This window comes from Cephus cinctus, unplaced genomic scaffold (genome assembly GCF_000341935.2).
Source record: "Cephus cinctus unplaced genomic scaffold, Ccin1 Ccin1_scaffold0806, whole genome shotgun sequence".
Lineage (NCBI taxonomy): Eukaryota > Metazoa > Arthropoda > Insecta > Hymenoptera > Cephidae > Cephus > Cephus cinctus.
The window spans coordinates 485584-506675 of record NW_014333403.1 but is presented as its reverse complement, the minus strand read 5'-3'; the positions used below and the strand labels follow the sequence as shown (position 1 = coordinate 506675).

The 21092-nt window shown below is 37.5% G+C and overlaps 2 protein-coding genes and 2 long non-coding RNA genes across 10 annotated transcripts in view; 2 read left to right on the top strand and 2 right to left on the bottom strand.

Annotated features, from left to right (window-relative positions):
• The window catches only part of LOC107270654, a 37971-nt gene extending 31513 nt beyond the window's left edge, over positions 1–6458 (top strand). Inside the window, exon 3 of the long non-coding RNA XR_003060628.1 lies at positions 6340–6458. This is a non-coding gene — a long non-coding RNA (uncharacterized LOC107270654). The remainder of the gene's footprint in view (positions 1–6339) is intronic.
• LOC112494794 (proton-coupled folate transporter) lies at positions 829–5455 on the bottom strand. Of its 5 annotated transcripts, none has more exons than XM_025088013.1 (9): positions 4699–5102; positions 4149–4391; positions 3154–3384; positions 2550–2901; positions 2088–2483; positions 1866–2003; positions 1712–1795; positions 1479–1635; positions 829–1386 (listed from the first exon to the last, which is right to left on the bottom strand). In XM_025088013.1, exons 2-9 carry the CDS (start codon positions 4173–4175, stop codon positions 1272–1274), a joined length of 1500 nt encoding a protein of 499 aa, XP_024943781.1. In that variant the 5' UTR covers positions 4176–4391; positions 4699–5102; the 3' UTR covers positions 829–1271. The 5 variants fall into 5 exon arrangements, with proteins under 5 accessions (XP_024943781.1, XP_024943783.1, XP_024943780.1 ...); XM_025088015.1 differs by having other exon boundaries at positions 4741–5102; XM_025088012.1 differs by having other exon boundaries at positions 4782–5102.
• LOC107270651 (adenylate cyclase type 6) overlaps positions 5823–21092 on the bottom strand; it is a 65594-nt gene continuing 50324 nt past the window's right edge. For 2 of the 3 annotated variants that reach the window (XM_025088009.1, XM_025088008.1), the window contains exons 8-20: positions 20040–20161; positions 19444–19536; positions 15328–15474; positions 13963–14121; positions 13656–13901; positions 13336–13495; positions 13012–13109; positions 12799–12883; positions 11911–12027; positions 10499–10633; positions 9862–10242; positions 9507–9726; positions 8933–9411 (exon numbers count right to left, since the gene is read on the bottom strand). In XM_025088009.1, the coding sequence (XP_024943777.1) occupies positions 8933–9411; positions 9507–9726; positions 9862–10242; positions 10499–10633; positions 11911–12027; positions 12799–12883; positions 13012–13109; positions 13336–13495; positions 13656–13901; positions 13963–14121; positions 15328–15474; positions 19444–19536; positions 20040–20161 (2442 nt within the window). Of the gene's footprint in view, positions 9412–9506; positions 9727–9861; positions 10243–10498; positions 10634–11910; positions 12028–12798; positions 12884–13011; positions 13110–13335; positions 13496–13655; positions 13902–13962; positions 14122–15327; positions 15475–19443; positions 19537–20039; positions 20162–21092 lie in introns of all 3 variants that reach the window. The other variant, XM_025088010.1, reaches the window with a different exon arrangement.
• Positions 14052–15318, top strand: LOC112494797. The gene is made up of 3 exons (XR_003060632.1): positions 14052–14167; positions 14258–14517; positions 14873–15318. It is a non-coding gene; the product is annotated as an uncharacterized LOC112494797 (long non-coding RNA).

The window sequence follows — 21092 nt, the reverse complement described above, 5'->3', positions numbered from 1 at the left end:
TCACCTAAAGTACGAGGAACTATGTTAAAGCACACACATACGCACATACGTACACGCATACACACGCGCTCCAGATGAAAGCCTTAATAATTCTATACTATTGTGAAAGCAGCCTTATGTCAACTGGAAATTCGGTGTGAACGGTAGCTTCACGTACAAAGTGTATTTGATTGTGTTGTGTATTCGTAAATTACCAACACCATCCAGAGTACAAATAGGTAAAGAAGGCACAGCAGTCAGCGCCATCTGTCGTGTAAAAAATGCGATGGACGTGCGAAGACGACGACGACGGAACTGAAATAAAATCATCTCGCTCGCCATTTCAATACGCCCTGATCTCGTACACTAATCGTATTGAACTTGGTGGGAATCGCTTCAGAACCTTCAATTCCTATAGTGAATGTATCAATAACTTTTCCTCATATATAACGGTTTATAAGATATTTCGTTCCAAACACAGGTATAAGGAGTTGACTCGAGTAAAGAGTCTCGGCGCGCTGCGCCCTGTACAGCCGGTTGCCTGTACTTGGCGCGAGACTCGACCGAGTCTCTTGATATTTAGAAAAATCGAAAAGATTTTACTTAAACAAAGTATGCAACTAGTTTCTTCCCCCTCTACAATAATACTACAACATAAAGGAACCAATCACAACCTTAGAAGACTCTTATCAGTTGGTTCCTACATATTACTTGGATCATTTTGATTGTAACAGGAAGACACTCATTTGCTTACTGCCAATAATAGTTTTACTACTTGCTAGCCAATAATATTTAAATATAGTAGATGCTACAGTGAGTACTATAATAGAGGTGAAAAGAATAAACATATTTTCTTTATCATATCCGCAATGATGGATACTAATGTTTATTTCTGTAACGATGAAATCTTTCATTCAGAATAGTTAACGACTATGTATATATTCAAGTCTTTAGTTTATATTGTATGATCTATAATTGTATGTCATAAATGATTATACAGTCTCCACATTAAAATACTATAACTTAGTTTTAGACACTTTTAAGTTAATTTATCTATGGAATTCTTTTGAGCAAAAAAGGTTCACCATGTCATTATACAATGATCATGTATCCATAATTGTCATTCAGGATAATACATATAAGTCACAACGAGGCACTGATATCGTTACTAATATAAATATGCATCGCACATAACAAAGTTGTACAAATAATTGTACATAATTAATGTAATAATTATTCCTAGTGCCTTGATTGGCAAAAATATAATGTATTCTACGAATTTATGGGATTCATCAGTTTACTGCTTCCAGTGATTCCCTTCTGGAATTCAACGCTGATTCACCAGAATCATTTTCTTCTGAAAATTCGTGATCCAAGCTTTTGGATCCAGGAGAGACGTGAATTAACCTGAAAAAAGATTAATGGAGAATTATAAATGACATTGATCTTCAATGATGAATTGACGTTATGTTTATAATCGTAACCAATACATTACATACAGTATAAGAAGAAGAACAGCAATCTGAGTAGAAAAGGTCAGCCAGTAAATAGAACTAGGAGCTGTGTTGATTGTTGCATTGTAAAGTTGTGAATATAAAATTCCACTGAAGAGTGGTACTGCGGTATCGCAGATTGACAGCATCGCGAAGACTTTTCCTATTAGAGGAATTTATTTACTTGTAAGTATGGATATCCGCTCGTCAAATCAATTATAAAAGTTATCTGACTGTACCTCGTTCATGCATCGGCACAGATTTTGAAGTCATCGATCTCAGCGCTGGTGCCACAATTGGACCGAGTGCAGCGATAGTAGCTCCTGTGAAAAATGTAAAAATGAAATTAAGTATTTTACTTAATCTTTTGAATCCAATTTGTACTGTACTTACCGACGTAAAATAATTCTGGTATCTCAGCTAGAGCAAATATGACTCTTCCACTAGCATGTGCACATGCGCCGATAACCACTATTATGGTGTCTCTGAGTCCAATTAGTTTGCTTAAAATAGGGACAGCAATAAGTACAGCTAACCAAAAAAAAAGATTTCAACAAAAAAATGTTTACATAAAATACAGTGTATTAGAATTATTTTTACTAGAATTATACGCACCTACTACAAATAAGCATGACTGATACGTGCGAAACTGACTAAAGGAAGCAACGTCCCATTGGAAAGTCAATTGTGTGTACAAATAACTCATAGATTTTTCATCACGTTGAAAAGTATAAAGAGCCATGGCGAGTAGCAGTATCCATAAGTGAAGTCTACCAGAATTTCGTCTAGGTTTGGTTAAAGTTTTAAGAGTTGCAATTACATGCTTCAGATCAAAGAAGTCAGTAAAAATATTGACACCGGCAAGTGGTTGCTGATGGTCAGTGGTTCTACATTTTAGCCTGACTGCTGAATAAATAATCGAGAGCACCAGTAATGATGAATTGATAACAAACATTATGGTATAGGAAGAATTCACAACGTTGTTGTACAGATACGAACCCAGGGCAATACCTAAAAATATATTTAACAAAAAATTGTAATACTTGAATTCAATAAAATAATTGTGCACGTACTAACCTGTTGGCATTGTACTGAGATATGCTACATCTAATATTGTCACTCTAAGTGTTCGTTGCTTCAACGAAGACACGTCTGATATGTATGCAAAACAACATGCGAAAATGGCAACATCACCACCTAAGATTCCCATTGGTAAACTAGCAGTGTATACCACCATATTTAAATTCCAAGTGTCCATCAATGAATTCACTACAATCATGAGAGAATAAATGAGTTTGCCAAAAAGCCCAACAATCAATGGTAACTTTCTTCCACGCCGATCACTCCAATTGCCAAAAAACATTGCCAGAATAATCGGCACTATGTGACCAGCAATATTGTTCCATTGATGAAATTCTGAGACAGTGACCTGCATACAACAAAAAGTAAAGCATATAATCTGTTAGCATTTATAATTAATTAACAAATAATAATCAAAAGAATAACTTCTTTTCATCTCTAGGTCTAAAAGATTTACGATACTTAGGAAAATTACTAGAGAGAAATTATCTGGATTATAAGGAAAGTCTTATCTAAATTGCAGTATTACTGATAACAATGAAGAAAAATGATTATAAACATCATAGTCATCGTAATAGTAAATTACTAATCTAAATTGTACCTGCACTATGGCGTTTAATGTAGAATTGCTGCTGATATTACGACATGTCTCTTCAGAAAATCCATGATCGACACGACAGGACTTATAAACGAAGAAAGATTGTTCGACTACTGATGTTATCATAAAAGCCATCATATATAGCCACATAGTGGGCTCTACTGATACATGTGTGAGCCATCCAAAGTATTTTTCCCACCATCTTTCAGGAGACTGTACCTTCATCTGACCTAGCTGAAGAAAGAATATAGAGAACAATTAATCCTTTTCCCTTTTTTCATTTATTGAATAACTCTAGCATTTTTCATGTAATAACTTTGCTGCTTTATAGACAGCTTTATCTTACTTCTTATGTATATCTTGAACAAAACCAATGTTCTATTAATAATGTAGTCAAGCAGATTTTGTTTAATCAAGTCATTGTCTATATAAATTGTTAAATAATAACCGTGCTATCGCGCTATGAATGACCTAAATAATGTCTTCTAATCATGATCTTTGAACTCCTGGTTACTGGTTCATTGATAAATGCACTAGACTAGTAAAGGTTCATCACTGGTCAGCTGTTATGTGTTTGTTAAGCGACCTTTACAACAATAATCCTCACATATATATAAAGCTACGTTCTCAAGTCCATAACTCAGTATTTAGAGGAATGTCATGCTTTTCAAATGTATTTCTATCCATCCTAAGAGAAACAGTCATTCTCAGTACTGTTAGTCAATTTCGAAATGTACGAAAGCACACGACAGCAAGCTAACGAAACAAGACGGTTATCAAGTTGAAAACAAGTTGCAGAAATAATTCTTACACAACATCATTTAACTTTTATGAAAAATAATTTGGTTTACGAAAATACACAATTGGATCTAACAGTGAATTCTATAACAAACAATTAATAAAACTTTATTAATTTTCACTCTAAACACCGGGTCTATATGCGCCTCCGTAGAGCGGGAATTTTTAAAATTCAAATTCTCAAAAAAACGAGGACTTACCGTAGACTCTGCTGATGTTAGACTCATGATGATCCTTACGTGACAAAACGATGATAACAACTGATTTCAGACTTTAGTTATTATAATAAAATGTCACAGGTTTTCATTGTCCACGAGGAATGCGCTTTCTGCTATGCTTGTGCCAAGTCTTCTCCAATTTCTAGCGTCCGGTAATATTTGCAGCAGACATTTGATATCAATTGTGTAGTTAACCTCATACTCATGTAGTGGTATTATTCAGTGCTATAAACAATACAATGCACAATTAATATACATATAAAATGTGCCAGTGTAATAAAGTAGCACATATAATACTCGAATATCACTTCTAAATTATTTCATCCAAAAGAAATAAAGTGGATATTTTTGATAAGATTAAATAATAACATCAGGTAATCAAAAGCAATATTGAATAATACGTCATGGTAATTCGACACCATCGTCTACACATTACACACTTGTTATTGCAGAGCTAATTAAAAAAGAAAGTAAAGCAGAAATTACGTGAATTGAAATAATTACGACATAATCTTTTATCTGTGAACTTTACGTCATTAGTATTGCCTAAAGCGATCAAAAGTTTGTAATATACGTTTGCTTCGATATATGTTCATTTAATGTATAACACATTACAGTGATTGATCTTCATAAAGTCTATCATTGCATAATATTCGGTTCAATTAAACGGTTAGTAATCGCGAAGTAGATCTTCACTCAATAGTTCTGTTACGAAGTGTCAAGCACTTATAGACCGAGTTAAGATAAAAACAAGAAAAGATTAGACAAGTTTTGCAGTCAGTCGCCGCGACGCTGCCACTTCGTGAAATATTCTATGATCACCGTGTACATGTATACAGGTTTGGCGGGAGTCGAAGGTTTACTCCTTCCTGTATAGAATATTCTTTGTATAAAAAGGGGTCAGAACAGGTTACGGCAATACTAAACCTGTTCAAATGTATAATATACCGGTCAATTCAAATAATATTTGGCTCAATTGGATATCACAATTTATCAGTAAACGATAGAGATGGTATCAGTAAGTTTTGGCGCGTTTTTTTTTAATCTCCATATGATGACATCTGTCTTCTCTCAATGCATTACACAATCTTACCTGATTTGCACCAAGCATACCGGTTATGTTTGAACACCTCGTTATACGTCAATTTAATGGAAAAACTAACGGGACTTATTTTATTCCAAGACACACGTTAAAGCATTTGTCGTTAAATGTCTTCTTGTAACGGTTCGAACTCATTTTATCTCATTTTCACCAGCAGCTACTTGAGTACCACGTGTTCCCATTACCGCTTTACTCTTCAGACTGAAGTGTATGCGAATTGTGCGCATGCGCACTTTGTCACGTGATGGACTTGTATCGATTTTCATTGGCTGTTCGCCAAAATTACTTCCCACGTGATACCAGTAGAAATTACGGACGCGAAGGAGAATTGTAGTTAAACAACAGAAAATACAAAATTATCTGTAATTACCACTATCTATTCTTGAATGTCTTATTACATACACGGTTAACTTCAGAATACCCGACCAGCTAATTTTCTTCTCTCAGATACTCAGGTGAACATTCTGAAGGTATCCTATCCAATGTGTCTAAATTGAACTCGTCGGAATTCACTGAGGAAATATAAGGCCAAGTAAATAATAATTAATGTATTGTTCCTTTTTTTTTAATAAAAATTGTATTTCGTATATTTAATGAGAAAATGTTTGTCCTGGAATCGCATTGTATAGTAGGTATGTGTGTTCAATACAGATTCGGTTTAGGCCAATAAAGATACATAGAATATTTTCTTTTCTCCTTTCATAACTGCGTTTACGATCAATTGTTACGACTAATCGATACACATACTCAATACTCATCCGCTCCTTATTATATTGACTATCGATCTGAGAACTTCTCGCAAAACGCATTAATAAGTATCTTCGGTATATTAATGGAAATGACTTGACATATTTGACTCTACATGATTTGTCTGGTGATATGATATTAATCACGCGTGTTATTTATTCGGCATTAGTTTCGAAGCATAATTTAACATTATGTGTGACAATCAAGTGACCTCGAACCATGTGATTTCAGCAATCAAGTTCAAGTTCCTGTAATTCATCTCAGAACTGACCGATTACATCGAGATAAGACAAATGTCTAACCAATTTATTTTTTTTCTTTCAGAATCAACCACTAATCGAACAATTCATCCAATATTCCCAAACTCTCGTAATTTCCTCATGAAATCAATTTATGTCTATTAAAAATTGTCATTGCCCCTGTCCAGGAATGATTACTGACGCTTTGCATAAGTGGAATTAAATTGACTGAGACTAATTATAATTAGTATGTATTCACACGGTACATTCTATAGTACAAGGATCTTCTTTGTCACTCACTGCATCCAAATTCCTTTGTGCTTAAATTATTTGCCTGGGAGGATGTTACGATTTTGGAAATGCTGGAGTACGACGTTCCGCATGGCTCGATTTTTCAAATCGTATCATTCAACTTAGTATACAGTTATATCTATAGTATATTTACGTATAGACAATGGACCTGCCAGAAAGAACATCGAAACGCAGAGACAACGTTTACGAAGGTACGTACAGTATGTGCCTTTTTTAAATAATTTTTTTAAATATTCGTTATTGCAGGCATACTCGCATGCTCCTGGATTATTTTACATTAGCTAGATGTCTCTTTAATTATCAATCTATCTATAGTATAATAATAATACGCATCCTGTGTACGTATTAATAAATAACGCTACCTATAAAATAATTTAGCTATTATAATTCATAGCACATGTTACACACCTGTATCATTCCTTATACCGTATACACAATTTGTTTTCACTATCTCTTTTGTTATCTTCTTCACTTTCACTTTCTTTATATGTATATGTGTATATATATATATATATACCTATATACCTTTGTTACAGCCAAGGATGAACTATGCGTCTTGTTATGCCTCACTTTAAATTTTGTCTCTTATCAAATAACTTAATATATATTAACACTCCGTGGTCCCTTTCTTTCTGAACCGTTCGTAAGCGTGCATCCGCCATCGTGTATTTTTATAGAATCTTCTTTTAACTTTCCTCTTTATCATTCACATCGTTAATCGCACTCCTCCTCGTTACGATTTTTGATCCATCTCTTTTCTCACGGTTTCGTTGTATTGTAACTTGTAACCATTTCTTTGTTTTTTTTTGGTCTTACATATCAACCCTTTAAAGTCTTCCGATACTTCGTCCATCTCGTCAGTTTCACTCTGTTTTTTGACTTTACGCATTTCTTATATTGACTAGAATTAGTTCGGAGAGAATCGTAGGAGTTCGTGCGGCGCATCAGGCAAAGCGATTTATCAGAATTTGGAAAAAGAAGTATGAAAAAATAATATGTAATAGGTTACTGTAAGATCGTCCTGAGCGATTGAAAATAGAATTACTGTTATAGTATGACTTTACTTTTTCTGATTCTTGTGCGGTTGCTCACTGAATTGTCAGTCGGTAAGGTAGAGATTCGAGAAGGGAGAACAACGATCTCGCGAATTTGGCACGCAAACATAATAAATATTTATGATAAGGCGCGAGTTCGAAGAAAAAGTGAATCCATGTCTGAACCCCATTGATCTCTCTCTAAAAATATGCATTTACATGACGCACCAGGCGCGCTTCAGTAATATAATATTTGGTACATCTTAGCGATTTCCTTATTGTATTCGTACTAGAGAATCGTAAAAACCTAATGGAATGTCATTTTTTAAAAAAATATTCAAAATTTGAAAAATCATTCCAACAGCTCTCACGCACGCTCTAACTAAATGAGTGCACATCATTGAATAAAAAATATATATATATATCGATGAAACAATCGTCATTCGCATTTTCCTTATTAATTATACAACTATTTTTACCTAAAATAAAGGAAACAAGAAAAGTATAGTAAAAATTATCACGGTCATTCATAATAAATCCTATGACAACGGCAGTCACTATAATATTATTTATATAATTATAATTCGCACGATCATTCTAAGTACATACTATATAATAAAGAGCGCGTGACAACTACACGTGGAAGGATCCCTTGAGCTCTTACAGACTATTCGAAATTTACTTATCTAGTTCCTAAAGTATAAGAATATTTCTGTCGAGGAGACGCTCATGCGTGAAGATGACGGATAAAAGATAGGAGGTTCGTCTTTCCCGGCCGAGAAAAAAAATGGTTAACACGAACGAGCGCACGAAAACCATTCAGAACTTCCTGGAGCATTTATTTCGTTTCCCTGACCATACGCAAATTTAACGGAACTCCCAGGACACCGATCGGACCCTCCGGGAGCAACCGCTGCTCTATGTGTTTGAAGAGAGAACCCGCTAACATTGCGAAACTGTTACCACAGTGACCCAAGCTTGTTTCATAGTTAAGCATTGATCGTACATTAAGCATTCAGTAAAAGTTTGTATGACATTAATTCTAGAAATTCAATGTCCTGGAATCTCTTGAAAGGTTCTAAATTGCCATTAGACCATCCGTTGCCCATGTATTCACCAGAATTTCTGTGTTATCGACACGGTGGCCGGTAAAGTAGAGTACAGTAATGACTAATGAAGCGCACTACTCTTCTCGCTCGGCCGGTAGTGCAGATTCCATTAGTACCGTAACTAAACATCGCCAAATTACGTTATGTGCTACGTTATAGCATATAAGATACGATTATACATTGGATGTTAGTAAAAATCGTTGATTGATTAGGACATTCGAATTCAAAGGGATATGCCATTGCTCGGCGAGACTTTATCGATTACGTTTGTATTGTTGTTCGTACTGTTCTTGCCAGCTGTAGCAGAATCCTCAGCCTTTGATGGATCCCGTGGCCCGTCCAGAAAGTAGGTAACCATACTACCCTTACCCTTCACCTGAATAGGTCCTCGGCAGGTTAAGGGATATCCTCTCGCATTTAGAATATCGCAGACCTCCTTTGTCACCTGGATCCCATCTAGGACTCCTGTGGAATCCATCCTAGAAGCTACGTTCACCGCGTTTCCCCAGATATCGTACTGCGGCTTCCTGGCGCCTATAACCCCCGCCACCACTGGCCCTATATTGATGCCAACTCGCATGCGAAAATTATTGAAACTGTGTTCGTTCACGTAGGCCAATTGCTCGCGAATTCTAAGTGCGTAATCAGCCATAGCCGTGACGTGCTTGAAGTCCTTCATGTCGCAGGTGTTCCTGGTGAGACCTGTCGGAGCAATATAAATTGTTATCCCACGAGATCTATCCATCAATTACAAGTTTCATTACTATACGTGGAACAAATGGCTTGGTAACACGAACCGGATGCTGCCATATACGTTGCTCCCGTGCTCTTGATCTTCTCGATATACTTGAACCGCTCTTCGGCCAGGAGCTCATCGAAATCCGCGATAATCTCGTTCAGGAGTCTGAGACACTCGACGCCCTCGTTGTTCGCCTCCAGCTCGATGTAGAACTCGGAGAAGTTCGGGATTGACGCGAACATTATGCAGACGAAATCACACTGTTCGTGATAGAGTTCCTAAGGGATGAAACTTACAATAATGTTTTTGAATTATTGATCCTGCTAAATTAGATCATTCACGTCATCTCTCTCTATTTTGTTTTTTTCCAAGACGATGACAGGATCTTCATGAAACAAAGTGGATGAACTCACGTCGGAATTGACTGTCGAGAGAAAATGGGCTGCCACGTGTTCCGGAAGTATATTAGCCAATAATTTTTGATTATAGGCCTTTAGGTGCTCCATCTCTTCTTTTTCCTCCGTTGCCTGAAGCTTCCACAGGAAGTCCAACCTGTAGGTGGCTTCCGTGTGCTGGGAATGAGCTACTAAAAATGCCATGAAGAATACCACCAGGACTCCGGATAACCAACGACCTACTGGCTCTATGTCGTCCTCTTCGTTCAAAGCCTGATAGATGCTGACACTCAGGTAACAGGCGACCACTACACTCAGAACGGCAACCTTGAAGACTGAGGTTAGTATCTGGTAAACGGCGCAGTTTACCATCACCAGCATCACCAGCACTGGGAACAGCTAAAAAGAGCAAAAGGAAATCTCAGAGCTTACAACTTTACCTCGTATTCTGAGTCTCCTGCGAATATCTAAATCCCTCGAATCAGACATTCCAGACTTTTCGACAATCTTTTTTCTCTTCCCATCCGCCTCATATCGTTCTCTCAATGTATATCGTACAGACTAACAGGACTTTTTATACTTGTTTACGAAACTCTAAGAGCATCCGCTGACTTTATTGTCCTGTATGTACATACATATATATGTAGAGACTTACGTCCAAGAACAATATATAGTAGCACACGCCAGTGCTGCCATCTATACTTTCTACCGTAACCGTGTAATTGTCCAGACTTTCCGTGGAGGATAGTAAAGTGTTATTGGTACAGGCGTCGCTTCCTTCTAGAGTGACCTGAAACGGAGAAAAACTATTATCATTTGTTTTTTATTGTCTTTCTCCGTTCGGACGAGCATTTCTCTGTGTATACAGGGTGTCCCAAAATTACCTAACCAACGGGGTATGGCGGTGTTCGGAAGGCACCACTGATCACGAAAATGACTTTCCTTTTGTCCGGAAGGTCATAGTTTTTAAATGGGAGCAGGTCAAAGTTGACCAATCAGAGAGAGGCTTCAAGAGAAACGTAAGCACCTGCGAACTCTGAGTTTTCTTCCCTCGCTTTTGTTTCTCGGTAGCTTGTTTCTTGTTTCCAGTAGGCATGTCTTCGGCTGACGTCATCCTGCCCGAAGCCACCGAGAAACAAAAGCAAGGGAAGAAAACTCAGAGTTCGCAGGTGCTTACGTTTCTCTTGAAGCCTCTCTCTGATTGGTCAACTTTGACCTGCTCCCATTTAAAAACTATGACCTTCCGGATAAAAGGAAGGTCATTTTCGTGATCAGTGGTGCCTCCCGAACACCGCCATACCCCGTTGGTCAGGTAATTTTGAGACACCCTGTATACATATAGATATATAGTTTGTACATAGGTAAGGACTCCGGGACTGTACTAGGTCTTGCGTGTAAATGTATATACTTTTTTATCCCTAGCCTTACTTTTTTTATCACGATTTTCTCTCTTTCTCTCATCGTCATTCCTTATCCACGTATCTTTAGTTTTCTTTAACACTTTTTCAATTTCCCGTAGGATCCTGGTTACCATCGGTTGGTACGAAGACCAAGAGTCTCGTATGGCTCTGGCCCAAATGTGTCGTGACTTTGAGGATCCAATCACCCCCAGAAGATTTATCGATATCCTGATAAAACTTTACAGCTTGGTCGAGGCGTGAACTTCCTCGTATCGTGTATCTCGACAAAATTTTCATGGCTTATGTAATTTATGGGACATCTCGGCCATCGCGAATACTCCGGTTTACCATTAAAGGTCAATGTGTTTTATGGGGTAATGGAACGGGCTGTCAGATTAAGTTAGTTTACGAAGTCTCGCGTCTATCGAGGGTTCCTTAAATGAATTATTGAGAAAGAATGATTTGAGCGAAACTCATGTGAAATTTTGATTAAATTTTCTGCCTTTTTTTTTGCTTTCAATTCATTAATTACTGACTTCAACATTTTAGATTTATTGGCTAACGTGAATTTCAGTTTTTGGATTTTGGTTTTCACATTGTTATTTGATTACACATTTGGAGTTTTGGAAATATTGGAAAATTTTTATTAATAAAAACAAATACTTACCAGTGGTGAAAGCACTGTGATGAACGTTAAGAAAACGATGGTCGACGCTATGCTTTGAGCGACTATTCGATTTTCGAAAATCTGAAGCGACATGCTTCGCACCCATTGTGGTACCGCCTTAAATTAAAAGAATATTTAGCGTGAGAGGATGCGCATTAAATTTTAACAAGTTCGTGAGAATGCTTAAAAGTATTAATCTTAAGGGAGACTTTTTTTTAATGTATCGCATAAACTGATAACTTTTGCCATGGCAAACTGTCAGTTCATTATTTTAACAGCGTACAAAGTAAAAGCCACGTCATGGTACAGTGGGACATGGACAACTCGAACTTCGACAAGTCTTAAAATTTTCTAATGATCTCAAAATCTGATTGTCTGAAAATGCAAATTTGTCTGTTATCGTGGATTGGATTAGGGATGAGATCAGAGAGAAAAGGACAGTGTCGTCGTAATACAGGAACAAAAAAAGAAAGACAAAGAGACGTCGTACCAGAACAAATGAGACGTTTCCCACGAGCAGCATTTATCTTGGCACAAAAGTTTCTGTTTTTTCAAATTTGAACACGTGTTCGCGTACATATATGTATCTGCGTGTCACAGGTTTCCCTGAAGTTCCAAAAGATTTTCAAACGAGTCCCAAGAGGATAAGATACAGGAAAGATCGATGGCATCGTGGTTAACCTGGAAACTTGCCATTTCGTCAAGGTTAAGAGAAAATGGCAGCTTTCCAAAAAAAGTCAACCAGGTCGATGAGGCACAACATACTGTAGGTACCATATGGACGTCGTATGTGCATACGTTCACCCTAAGGAGTACTAAGGTTGCACAGCTGGGACAAGGGGATGAAGGATTTTTGTACTCCAGTTGATGGGGTTTCTTGATTTTTACCTCGTTCTTCTCAGCCAATAAAATTCCATTGACCAGGGTGATTATCAGGATGTTGACTGCAGTGCAGGCGTAAAAGTAGACCGTACTGAAAAAAGAATATTAAATATTATTAAAAAAAATTCATTATTGAATTCACCTACGAATATCATTATTGACGACTACTTTATTTTAAGATAAAAAACGAATCGGAACAATTAATAAACGTCTGCTTACCCTGGAAGAGTTATCGCAATGGCGATGACGATGATCACGGAGACAAAACCGGAACACACAAAATAAGCAGACAGCATCCGGTCCCGTTCACGAGAATACTAAAAAAAAAAAAAGATTAGAAAATTTTTTGTGAATTATTATTTTTATAAATTTTAAACTCTGCATAATTTTCACCCCAAAAATGGCACCCTTTGGTACTCTTATATCCTCAATTAGTTCATTGACATTACACAAATGACGGTGACATTGTAATCTAACGGGTGTGTCACATATAATATCGTGATTACTGGGATGTGTATGAAAATAAAAAAAAAATCCTATTACCTTGTCCTCAATGTCAGGTCGTCTAAAAGTCAAAATAAAAGGGGTGCAGTGTTCAGCTCTAAGTCGGTCAATACTCCTGGCGTCGATGGCTCTCATAAGGTATTCATTGACCTCGTCTTCGGGATCCTTCTCGCACTCGACAGTCTCGCCAAATCCCAATCTGCGTGAAATGAGAATAGTATATAATAAAAAAGAAAGCTCAAGAGTAAATCCACAGACAGAAGAAAGTGCAAATAAATTAAGTACCATAATTGACTGATACTTACAATAAATCACTTGGAGGTAAAATTCGATTAATGAAAATTCATTACAGTGCTCACTTTGATTGTTTACCATGCTGAGAACCGTGGCCCATCACCCTCATCTCCTTGGAGACGTTACCATTGACAGGATATGCTTTTCTCAATCCCGAAGTAGTAGTGTCCCGGAAAGTATCTCCAGGGACAATAAGATACGTTTGGATATTGTGTTCCCGCAGGTAAGAATTACGGTCTCCCCCGTGACCCTCCTCCACCTCGTAGTCACCGTCGAGACAAGCCAGGGTGTCCTTGGTGATGTGGACGCGCCTGAAACATTGTTATTTCACGGTATACCGACCAGGACTGTGAGACGATCCGAGGTATTTACCCAGGTATGCCGCCGCTTTCCATGTAGTTAGCCAAGGTGACGTCATTGCTCCAGACGTCAAACTGCCACTTTCTTAGACCGAGGACGCCACAGTGGACTCTGCCGGTATGTATACCGACACGCATGTTTACGTCGACCGCCATTACTTCTCTGACAAGTCTGTCAAAGATATATATACAATTTTTGAATAAATAACAAATATACGGTACATCATTCGTTTGACTAATCATTTAATTGACTCCGGTAGTTTATATACTTGGATTAACAGTGAGTGACGTGTATTTTTGCTTTTTAGGTTTGGTTTTCTCTCTAGAAGACTTCAATTTCTTTATGACACTACAATAAAAAGGAGAACGAAGTCAATAGAGGCTATAAAAGATATTTCTTTAATGTATATTCAATGGAAATAGACTGTACAAAGAAAAATAATGAACTACGACGAAGTGAAAAAGAAATCTACTGCCATGGTCAAATTAAGAATGAAAAATAAACGAAAGTAAAGAAGAAAACAAATATAACCATACCAAGCTACATTCGTCTGAATGAAAAATACAGGTAATGATCCAACTAACGAATTTACGAAAGTCCTGCTACCTATAGACATACAAGTATCTAATTGCCACATCTAATAACGTTGCCGTAATACCGGATAGCAACTTCCGGCTGAGAGATTCGTCAACGAAGCGGACGTAACGTGGATTAAAATGCTGGCTGACGTATCTCATGGCGAGGGACGTCGAATCAATATTGAGCAGCCCCTATTTATTCTCTACAGAGAAATATAATATTTGACACTTAATGAAATTGACAGCTGCTATTTTGTATTACGGTTCGGACCAAGCCTCCAGCCGCCATCTTGAAATTTCCTTGCATCGAGGATACCCGTTTAATCAATAATTGATCCTTACAGGTATCTATCAATCAGGTCCAGTTCCACTCATGATCAAATCAATAGGTCAGGGAGGTTATGGATTCAAATTGTTCATGAGTTATGGCTGAGTTTCTCCCTGGGATAATTAACCAGTGACGTCATAGCATTACAAAACTTCGTTGAACAACGTCATTGATGAAACTAATTATGCGGACAGTAATTAAAATGGCTCCTCAAAAACGGCGCCAAAATTCAAATGCATTTGTTGAATGTGAAGTTACAAAGGTCCCTAGGGAAATTGAGTGAAAACGGTAACCATTAATTTTGTGATCACAACGAAGATTGATATACATATACATATATATGGTAACATTATATACCATATGTAAATCCAAGCAGCATGATTAGGAAGATATATCTAAACATTGGCGTATCCATCTAACTCCCTGAAACTTGTACCAGACCGAGAGAACATGAAATTGATGTGAACTCACGTTATAGCATCGATCATGTCCAATCCCATTTCCACGCAGCAATGAGCATGATCTGGTCTGGGTTCAGGTAGCCCGGAAACGCAGTAGTAACAATCACCGAGAAGTTTGATCCGTAGACAATGATGTTCCGAGGCGAGTCGATCGAATCTGCAAAATAAAAAAGATCAATTAAAATTGACTATCTGAATTGCGAAAAATCCTTTTAACTGTTTTGACATTGATTTTTTTTGACTTCTTCGGATCTCCGACTACTTAAACTTTGCACTTGTACGCCCTAAGGCGTAAAAGGGTCAGGATCGAAAATACACTCCAGGACCCTAAGACAGGATGAGCCAAGGTTTGTGTTCGCATTGAATCAGCCGAAGCTTCTCCTTGATAGAAATTTCGTCAGTCTCAAAGGATTAACTGGCCTTAAACAAGCCCCGGGCGCCCTGAGAATTTCTGAGTGGGTGGTATGCATATTAAAGTCAGTGTTTTTCCAATCACCTATACAGACCGATAAGCTGTATATACTATGAAAATCAAAAGTGTTTGTTGATAGCTTCTTGAAATGATCGTCAAACCTTAACGAAGCAGTGGTCGATGGGTAATTGGAAAAAAAAGGGTACGTGAAATAAAAATATCCCCAGGAAAAATGTCACCAGGGAAAACAATGGTTCGATGAAAATTAAAAATTTCCACGCATGATATATGGTATTTAGGTAGTATCTGAGTCAAGTTGATTTTGTGAAAAGTGTTAAAAAAAAAGAAGCTGCGCATAAACATAAAAATCGATGTCTTATAAATCGTTCGCCATCATGAAATATGTATATGGCTGATACAAAGGCAAATGGATATGATGGATCGTTCCACGAGAAATTCTGCAATACGTCTACGTGGTCGCTGCTGAGCTTCGCCATTCAACGAGGCCATAACGAAAGTCTGACAGCTTCATAAATATCGTTCGGGTCTTGAGCGGACGTTCGTTTTGAAATATTTTCCTTATTTACAAAATAAGGTTGGAAGGGTTGGCTCTTGGTCATTGTCCAAATTTCGTTTAACGAGAATAATAGTTGAATGGGATGAGGGGGGGAGAGGGGGGGGCAAATGAAAAAAAAATCAAAGGATTAATAAATCCCTAGAAAAACTAAACACGAAAAAGAAGAAAAGGTGAGGAAAAAAAATTCGAACTATATTTTTTTCACGTTGCCACTCTAGAGGAAATCAGAACAAGCTTAAAAACAGCCAGTAGAAAACTTCAAGACTAAGTCAGACATGACTTAGCTGTTACTCTTTTTTGTATGTAAATGCGAAAAAAAAGTGAACGTCTTGACAGTACGTTGACTGCGAACATGGTGAGACTTAAAGGTGTGTCCCAGGTCTGTTTAAAAGGATGAAAGAAGAAATGACGCTTTTATAGAAGAAGTAACGGTGAAGGGGAAGTATATGTGTATATATATATATATATAATTTATAAGGAAAGACAAATCAAAGAAGTTGTTTCCTTACTGAGAAATTCAATATCGTGCTAGTAACTTGAGAGAATTGTGGATGAGAGAGAAAGAGGGAGAAATGGAAAAAGAAATAAACAAAAAAGTCTGTGTGTGTTTATGTATATGTATCATATATATATATATATACATATATGATGTAAAATGAAAGAAAGGAATACCTAGCAATTTCTCTTATATGCATCTGAGTAAATCCATTGAAATTCCAATACCTAAAAACTCGACGAATTCATAAAGCTTCGAATCTCCACTCGAACCCCTGAACAAAATGGCACTTGGTCACGTACGAGTAAACAAGCATACAAACTGCATGCACCATAGGAAAGATCTAGATCACAGTGTCATATTACTTCAAGATCTATTTCCATGGGGCTACAACCCCATGAAGTTCTCGCTTCGGTGAACTCTGTTTTTTTCGAAAAATCAGTCCCCTGCACTTTTTTTCATAAAAAATATTCTATTTACAAGATTCACAAATCCGTGACGCCGGATACGTGATGAGGGTTAAGAATTTTCCTGTATAAAAATTCGTAAAGCAATAACAACGATGCGTACGTAAACGAGCGTGATGACGCCTTGTGAATTTTTCCCAAAAAAAAAAAAAAAAAAAAAAAAAAAAAAAAAAAAAAAAAAAAATGTACGACCCCAATAACCATAGTCACCGAAATAATTTTAATAAAAGTTTCATACAAGAGTGACGTCACGAAAATTTGATTGATCTTTCCGAATCGGCCTGAAACAGTCGCGGACTGATGCTCAAGCAGAGTTAAACTTAAAAGGAAGACCAAAGTAAAAGGGTCTGTCGGATACTTTTACGTGAAATATATATATATACCGGGTGACGTTTTTCCAGTCATGCGTGTCGCACTGATAAATATACGAACGAGTCAGGAGTAGAATGCTAAGAGGGTTTGAAAAGGGAATTAGAGTGAGGGAGGATGAAGGGAGGGGGAAAGGGGGGGACGAAGATGGGATCCCCGTGCAAGAGGAAGTTGCGTCGTCCTGACAGGATATTAATAGAAGCACCCGTTAGACGTGCTAAGGTAGCTAACATATTACGTAAATAAGATAACGGTAGGCTACCTTAGGTATCTTTGATGTAAGAAGGCGTGGAGGGTTGGCTGCGTTGCCCCCGTCGGGTCAATTATGTTAAAGGGTTTATTAATAAGATTTAAGGGCGCCATTAATGGTATCATCGACCCTTAGATGCTCCACAAAGGTTTTGACCTCATAGGCCATCCCTCTCGAATCCTGCCGTTAACATCTATAGCCTGATTCTACATGCATATACATTGTGTGTGTATATATATATATATATATATATATATATATATATATACACACGGTGTTTGAGAAACAACCCTTATCGTTAATTTCACCAGAAATTCAACCCCCTGTAGATTTTGCATAAGAGTACAGCCGTTAAGCGAGCATCACTACGGTTAATATGTATATTAGGATTTATTATGATTTATTAGCTATTCGTATTAATATGCTTATTATTCGCATACGTTATCGCAAACAATACAGTGCACAGTGGCATTATTTATCACGAGGGTATACATGGTCATGAGATATTCAGGCAGCTGGATAACGTACGGCTTGGTCGTAGATAAAATTATAGTAATTAATTTCTCACCAGAGGAATTATTATTGTTGTTGTTTATTATTATTATTTCTAGATCAGCAGAGAGGTAACACGATTTTTACACTCGGACGTTTATGTTACAACGTTTTCTCCTACAGATTCGTTCTCACGTTCAGCCGCATTTGGCATTATGTTACTCGCGTGCCAGACTCCGGTAGCCTAATGGTTTGTATATCCCGTGGCTTGGACAAGGGTTGAATTTTTTAAACCGCACGTAACCTAACAGCAACCCTTAATGACGTCTGGTCTGTCCAAAATGCTCTTCATTCGATTTCGAATAAACTTTCTAGGGAGTTTCGATTTTTTTTTTTTTTTACGAAACCACCCTTATTATTGGTTCATCCCCTTGAAATACGACACACCCCATCGAACGGTCGGACGATTTTAGGCGGGAAATTCATTTTGACCCAGTGGAGGTATTTTTGTTGTTTCAATTTCTTTTTTCTCAACCTTCTTATGGTCCAGTATAAGATTCCGCGAGGGATGATCTGAGGGGTCGAATGAGATGGTGTAAACTAAATTTCCTGTCGAATCTCAGTAGGTGCAAAAGCCATTTGGAAATCATTGTTCGAGCAAAGTTACGGCAGATGCCCCCTCGCCCCCTTTTTTTGTCATACTTGTCGGAATGGAAATTTGAATTTTTTGTCTAAAAATAGATTTACCGTTACTTTCGTGCAACTCTCCTCTAACGACCAAGCTGCGGGATGTCTTTTCGTGTCGCTTTCATGAAAGTGAACACTTGAAAGTTACAGAAAGAATTTCAGGTGGTGCAATTTCTATGTATATATATATATATATGTAGAATAATAAGCGTGCGTGACCTCGACCGTGCCACGGCCAATTAACCCCTGAATTCTTCTGAACGAAGTAGGAAGGCAGAAAAGAAAAAAGTTTCATGGGAATTGTTACGAGTGCGTTAACAAAAGTTAGAAGAAACTTTTCTTTCTCCTGTGTCATTTTTCCACCTTCTCCGCTCACCTGGCAAAAAGTTCGTTGAGGAGTCTGACCAATTCTTCGGCAGTGCACTGATCGGACAGAGAAGTGAAGCCGCATATATCGGCAAACAGGATGCTGAAACAATTGAATAATAAACGTTAACGGCGATAAATAAGCGAATCGACGTATTATCCAGGAAAAAGATATAAAAAGATCTCGTTAAATAAACCCTGCAGTGCCGGGCGCCCTTTATTTTATCCCATAAGGAATGCACACCCATCTGGTCTGCCATACCACGCGCATGCCCTGGAAGTTAATTAAAGTAATGGCAAAAAGTTGTGAAACAAAAAGAAATTCAATTTTAAGGGTAAATCTGAGGGTGTTGTTTCTTGCTTAAAAAAATTTAAGAAATCCATCCGATCCTATTTTAAACCACAAAGGACTCTGCCAGATTTTACTTTAAATTACATTGCACAAGGGGGTGGCTTACTTTGGATAAGGGTAGATACTCAGTATACAGGCTTATTCCCTTCGACGATATGACAGTAAGATTTGACGGGGGGACTTGACGCGCCTAGGAATTCAATAACTTTTTCAATTGATTCACTTAGTCAATAACCTAAAGGTACATTACACACCTGACGTTCTCGTGCCTCTGTATGTAGATCTTATGAAACATGGTGTCTTTCGGCTTGCCGGCAATGTCTGCCTTCATTTCCATGGCCACGTGGCGCGGCAAGACGCTCAGTAAGAGTCGCTCCTGGCGTAAACAAGACGATATAATATTATTCATTGAGCAAGGCGATTAAAAAATATTTAAAAAGTTACGACCAAAAACGTCTTAACGTAAATGCAGATCTTATTTAAAAAAAAAAAATTGAAAAAAAAAATTAAATTATTGACATCATTTAAAATTATTTTCATTACGGTCAATTTTCACGAAGCCTTTCGTCCCCGGCATATGTGCCAATACCCACGCGTCTTATTGCATATCGAAATTATAGGAGCCGTTGCATCATACGTTATGTTCACATATGACGTATACTGTATATACACCTAGTCACGTATGTAATCGCAACTGCCCACTCGTCTGGTATGACGTTCCAGGTGTGCAACGTCATACGAGGATACACGTGCACGCTGGAAATATGTAGCTTTTGACATATGTGACGTCACGAGGTAACTAAAGCGTGTCCATTGTCACACGTATTAAGTATATATATATATATATATAACCATGTAAATAATTATCGGAAAATCGAAAAGGACTTCCGGTATCGATCCGTGTCCAATCAACGTACGAGTACGAAGGCATTAAATAGGATTAGAAAATATTCGAGCACGTGTGTACATATGTGAATATAAATCTGGTTCACATGTCAGGGAAAACTGTCGAGGGATGACCGGGGTGATATTAGATAGAATTAATTAAAAATGATGATTGTACAAAGAAAAAAGGTTTTTTCACTTTGAACTGTAGTATTTGGCAAATATCTAATATTTGTATTTATTGCGAATATCAGTATTTATTGCGATTTAGGTAAACGTGCGTGAAAGCGTGGGAATTATTTATCGGATAATATATATACATATATATAAAGTTGACAAGCCATTAAGGACCGATCAGTTTATCGGCAAGCAATATTAATCCTGTGACATAATTATTTATTGGTAATCGCCCCCCCCCCCCC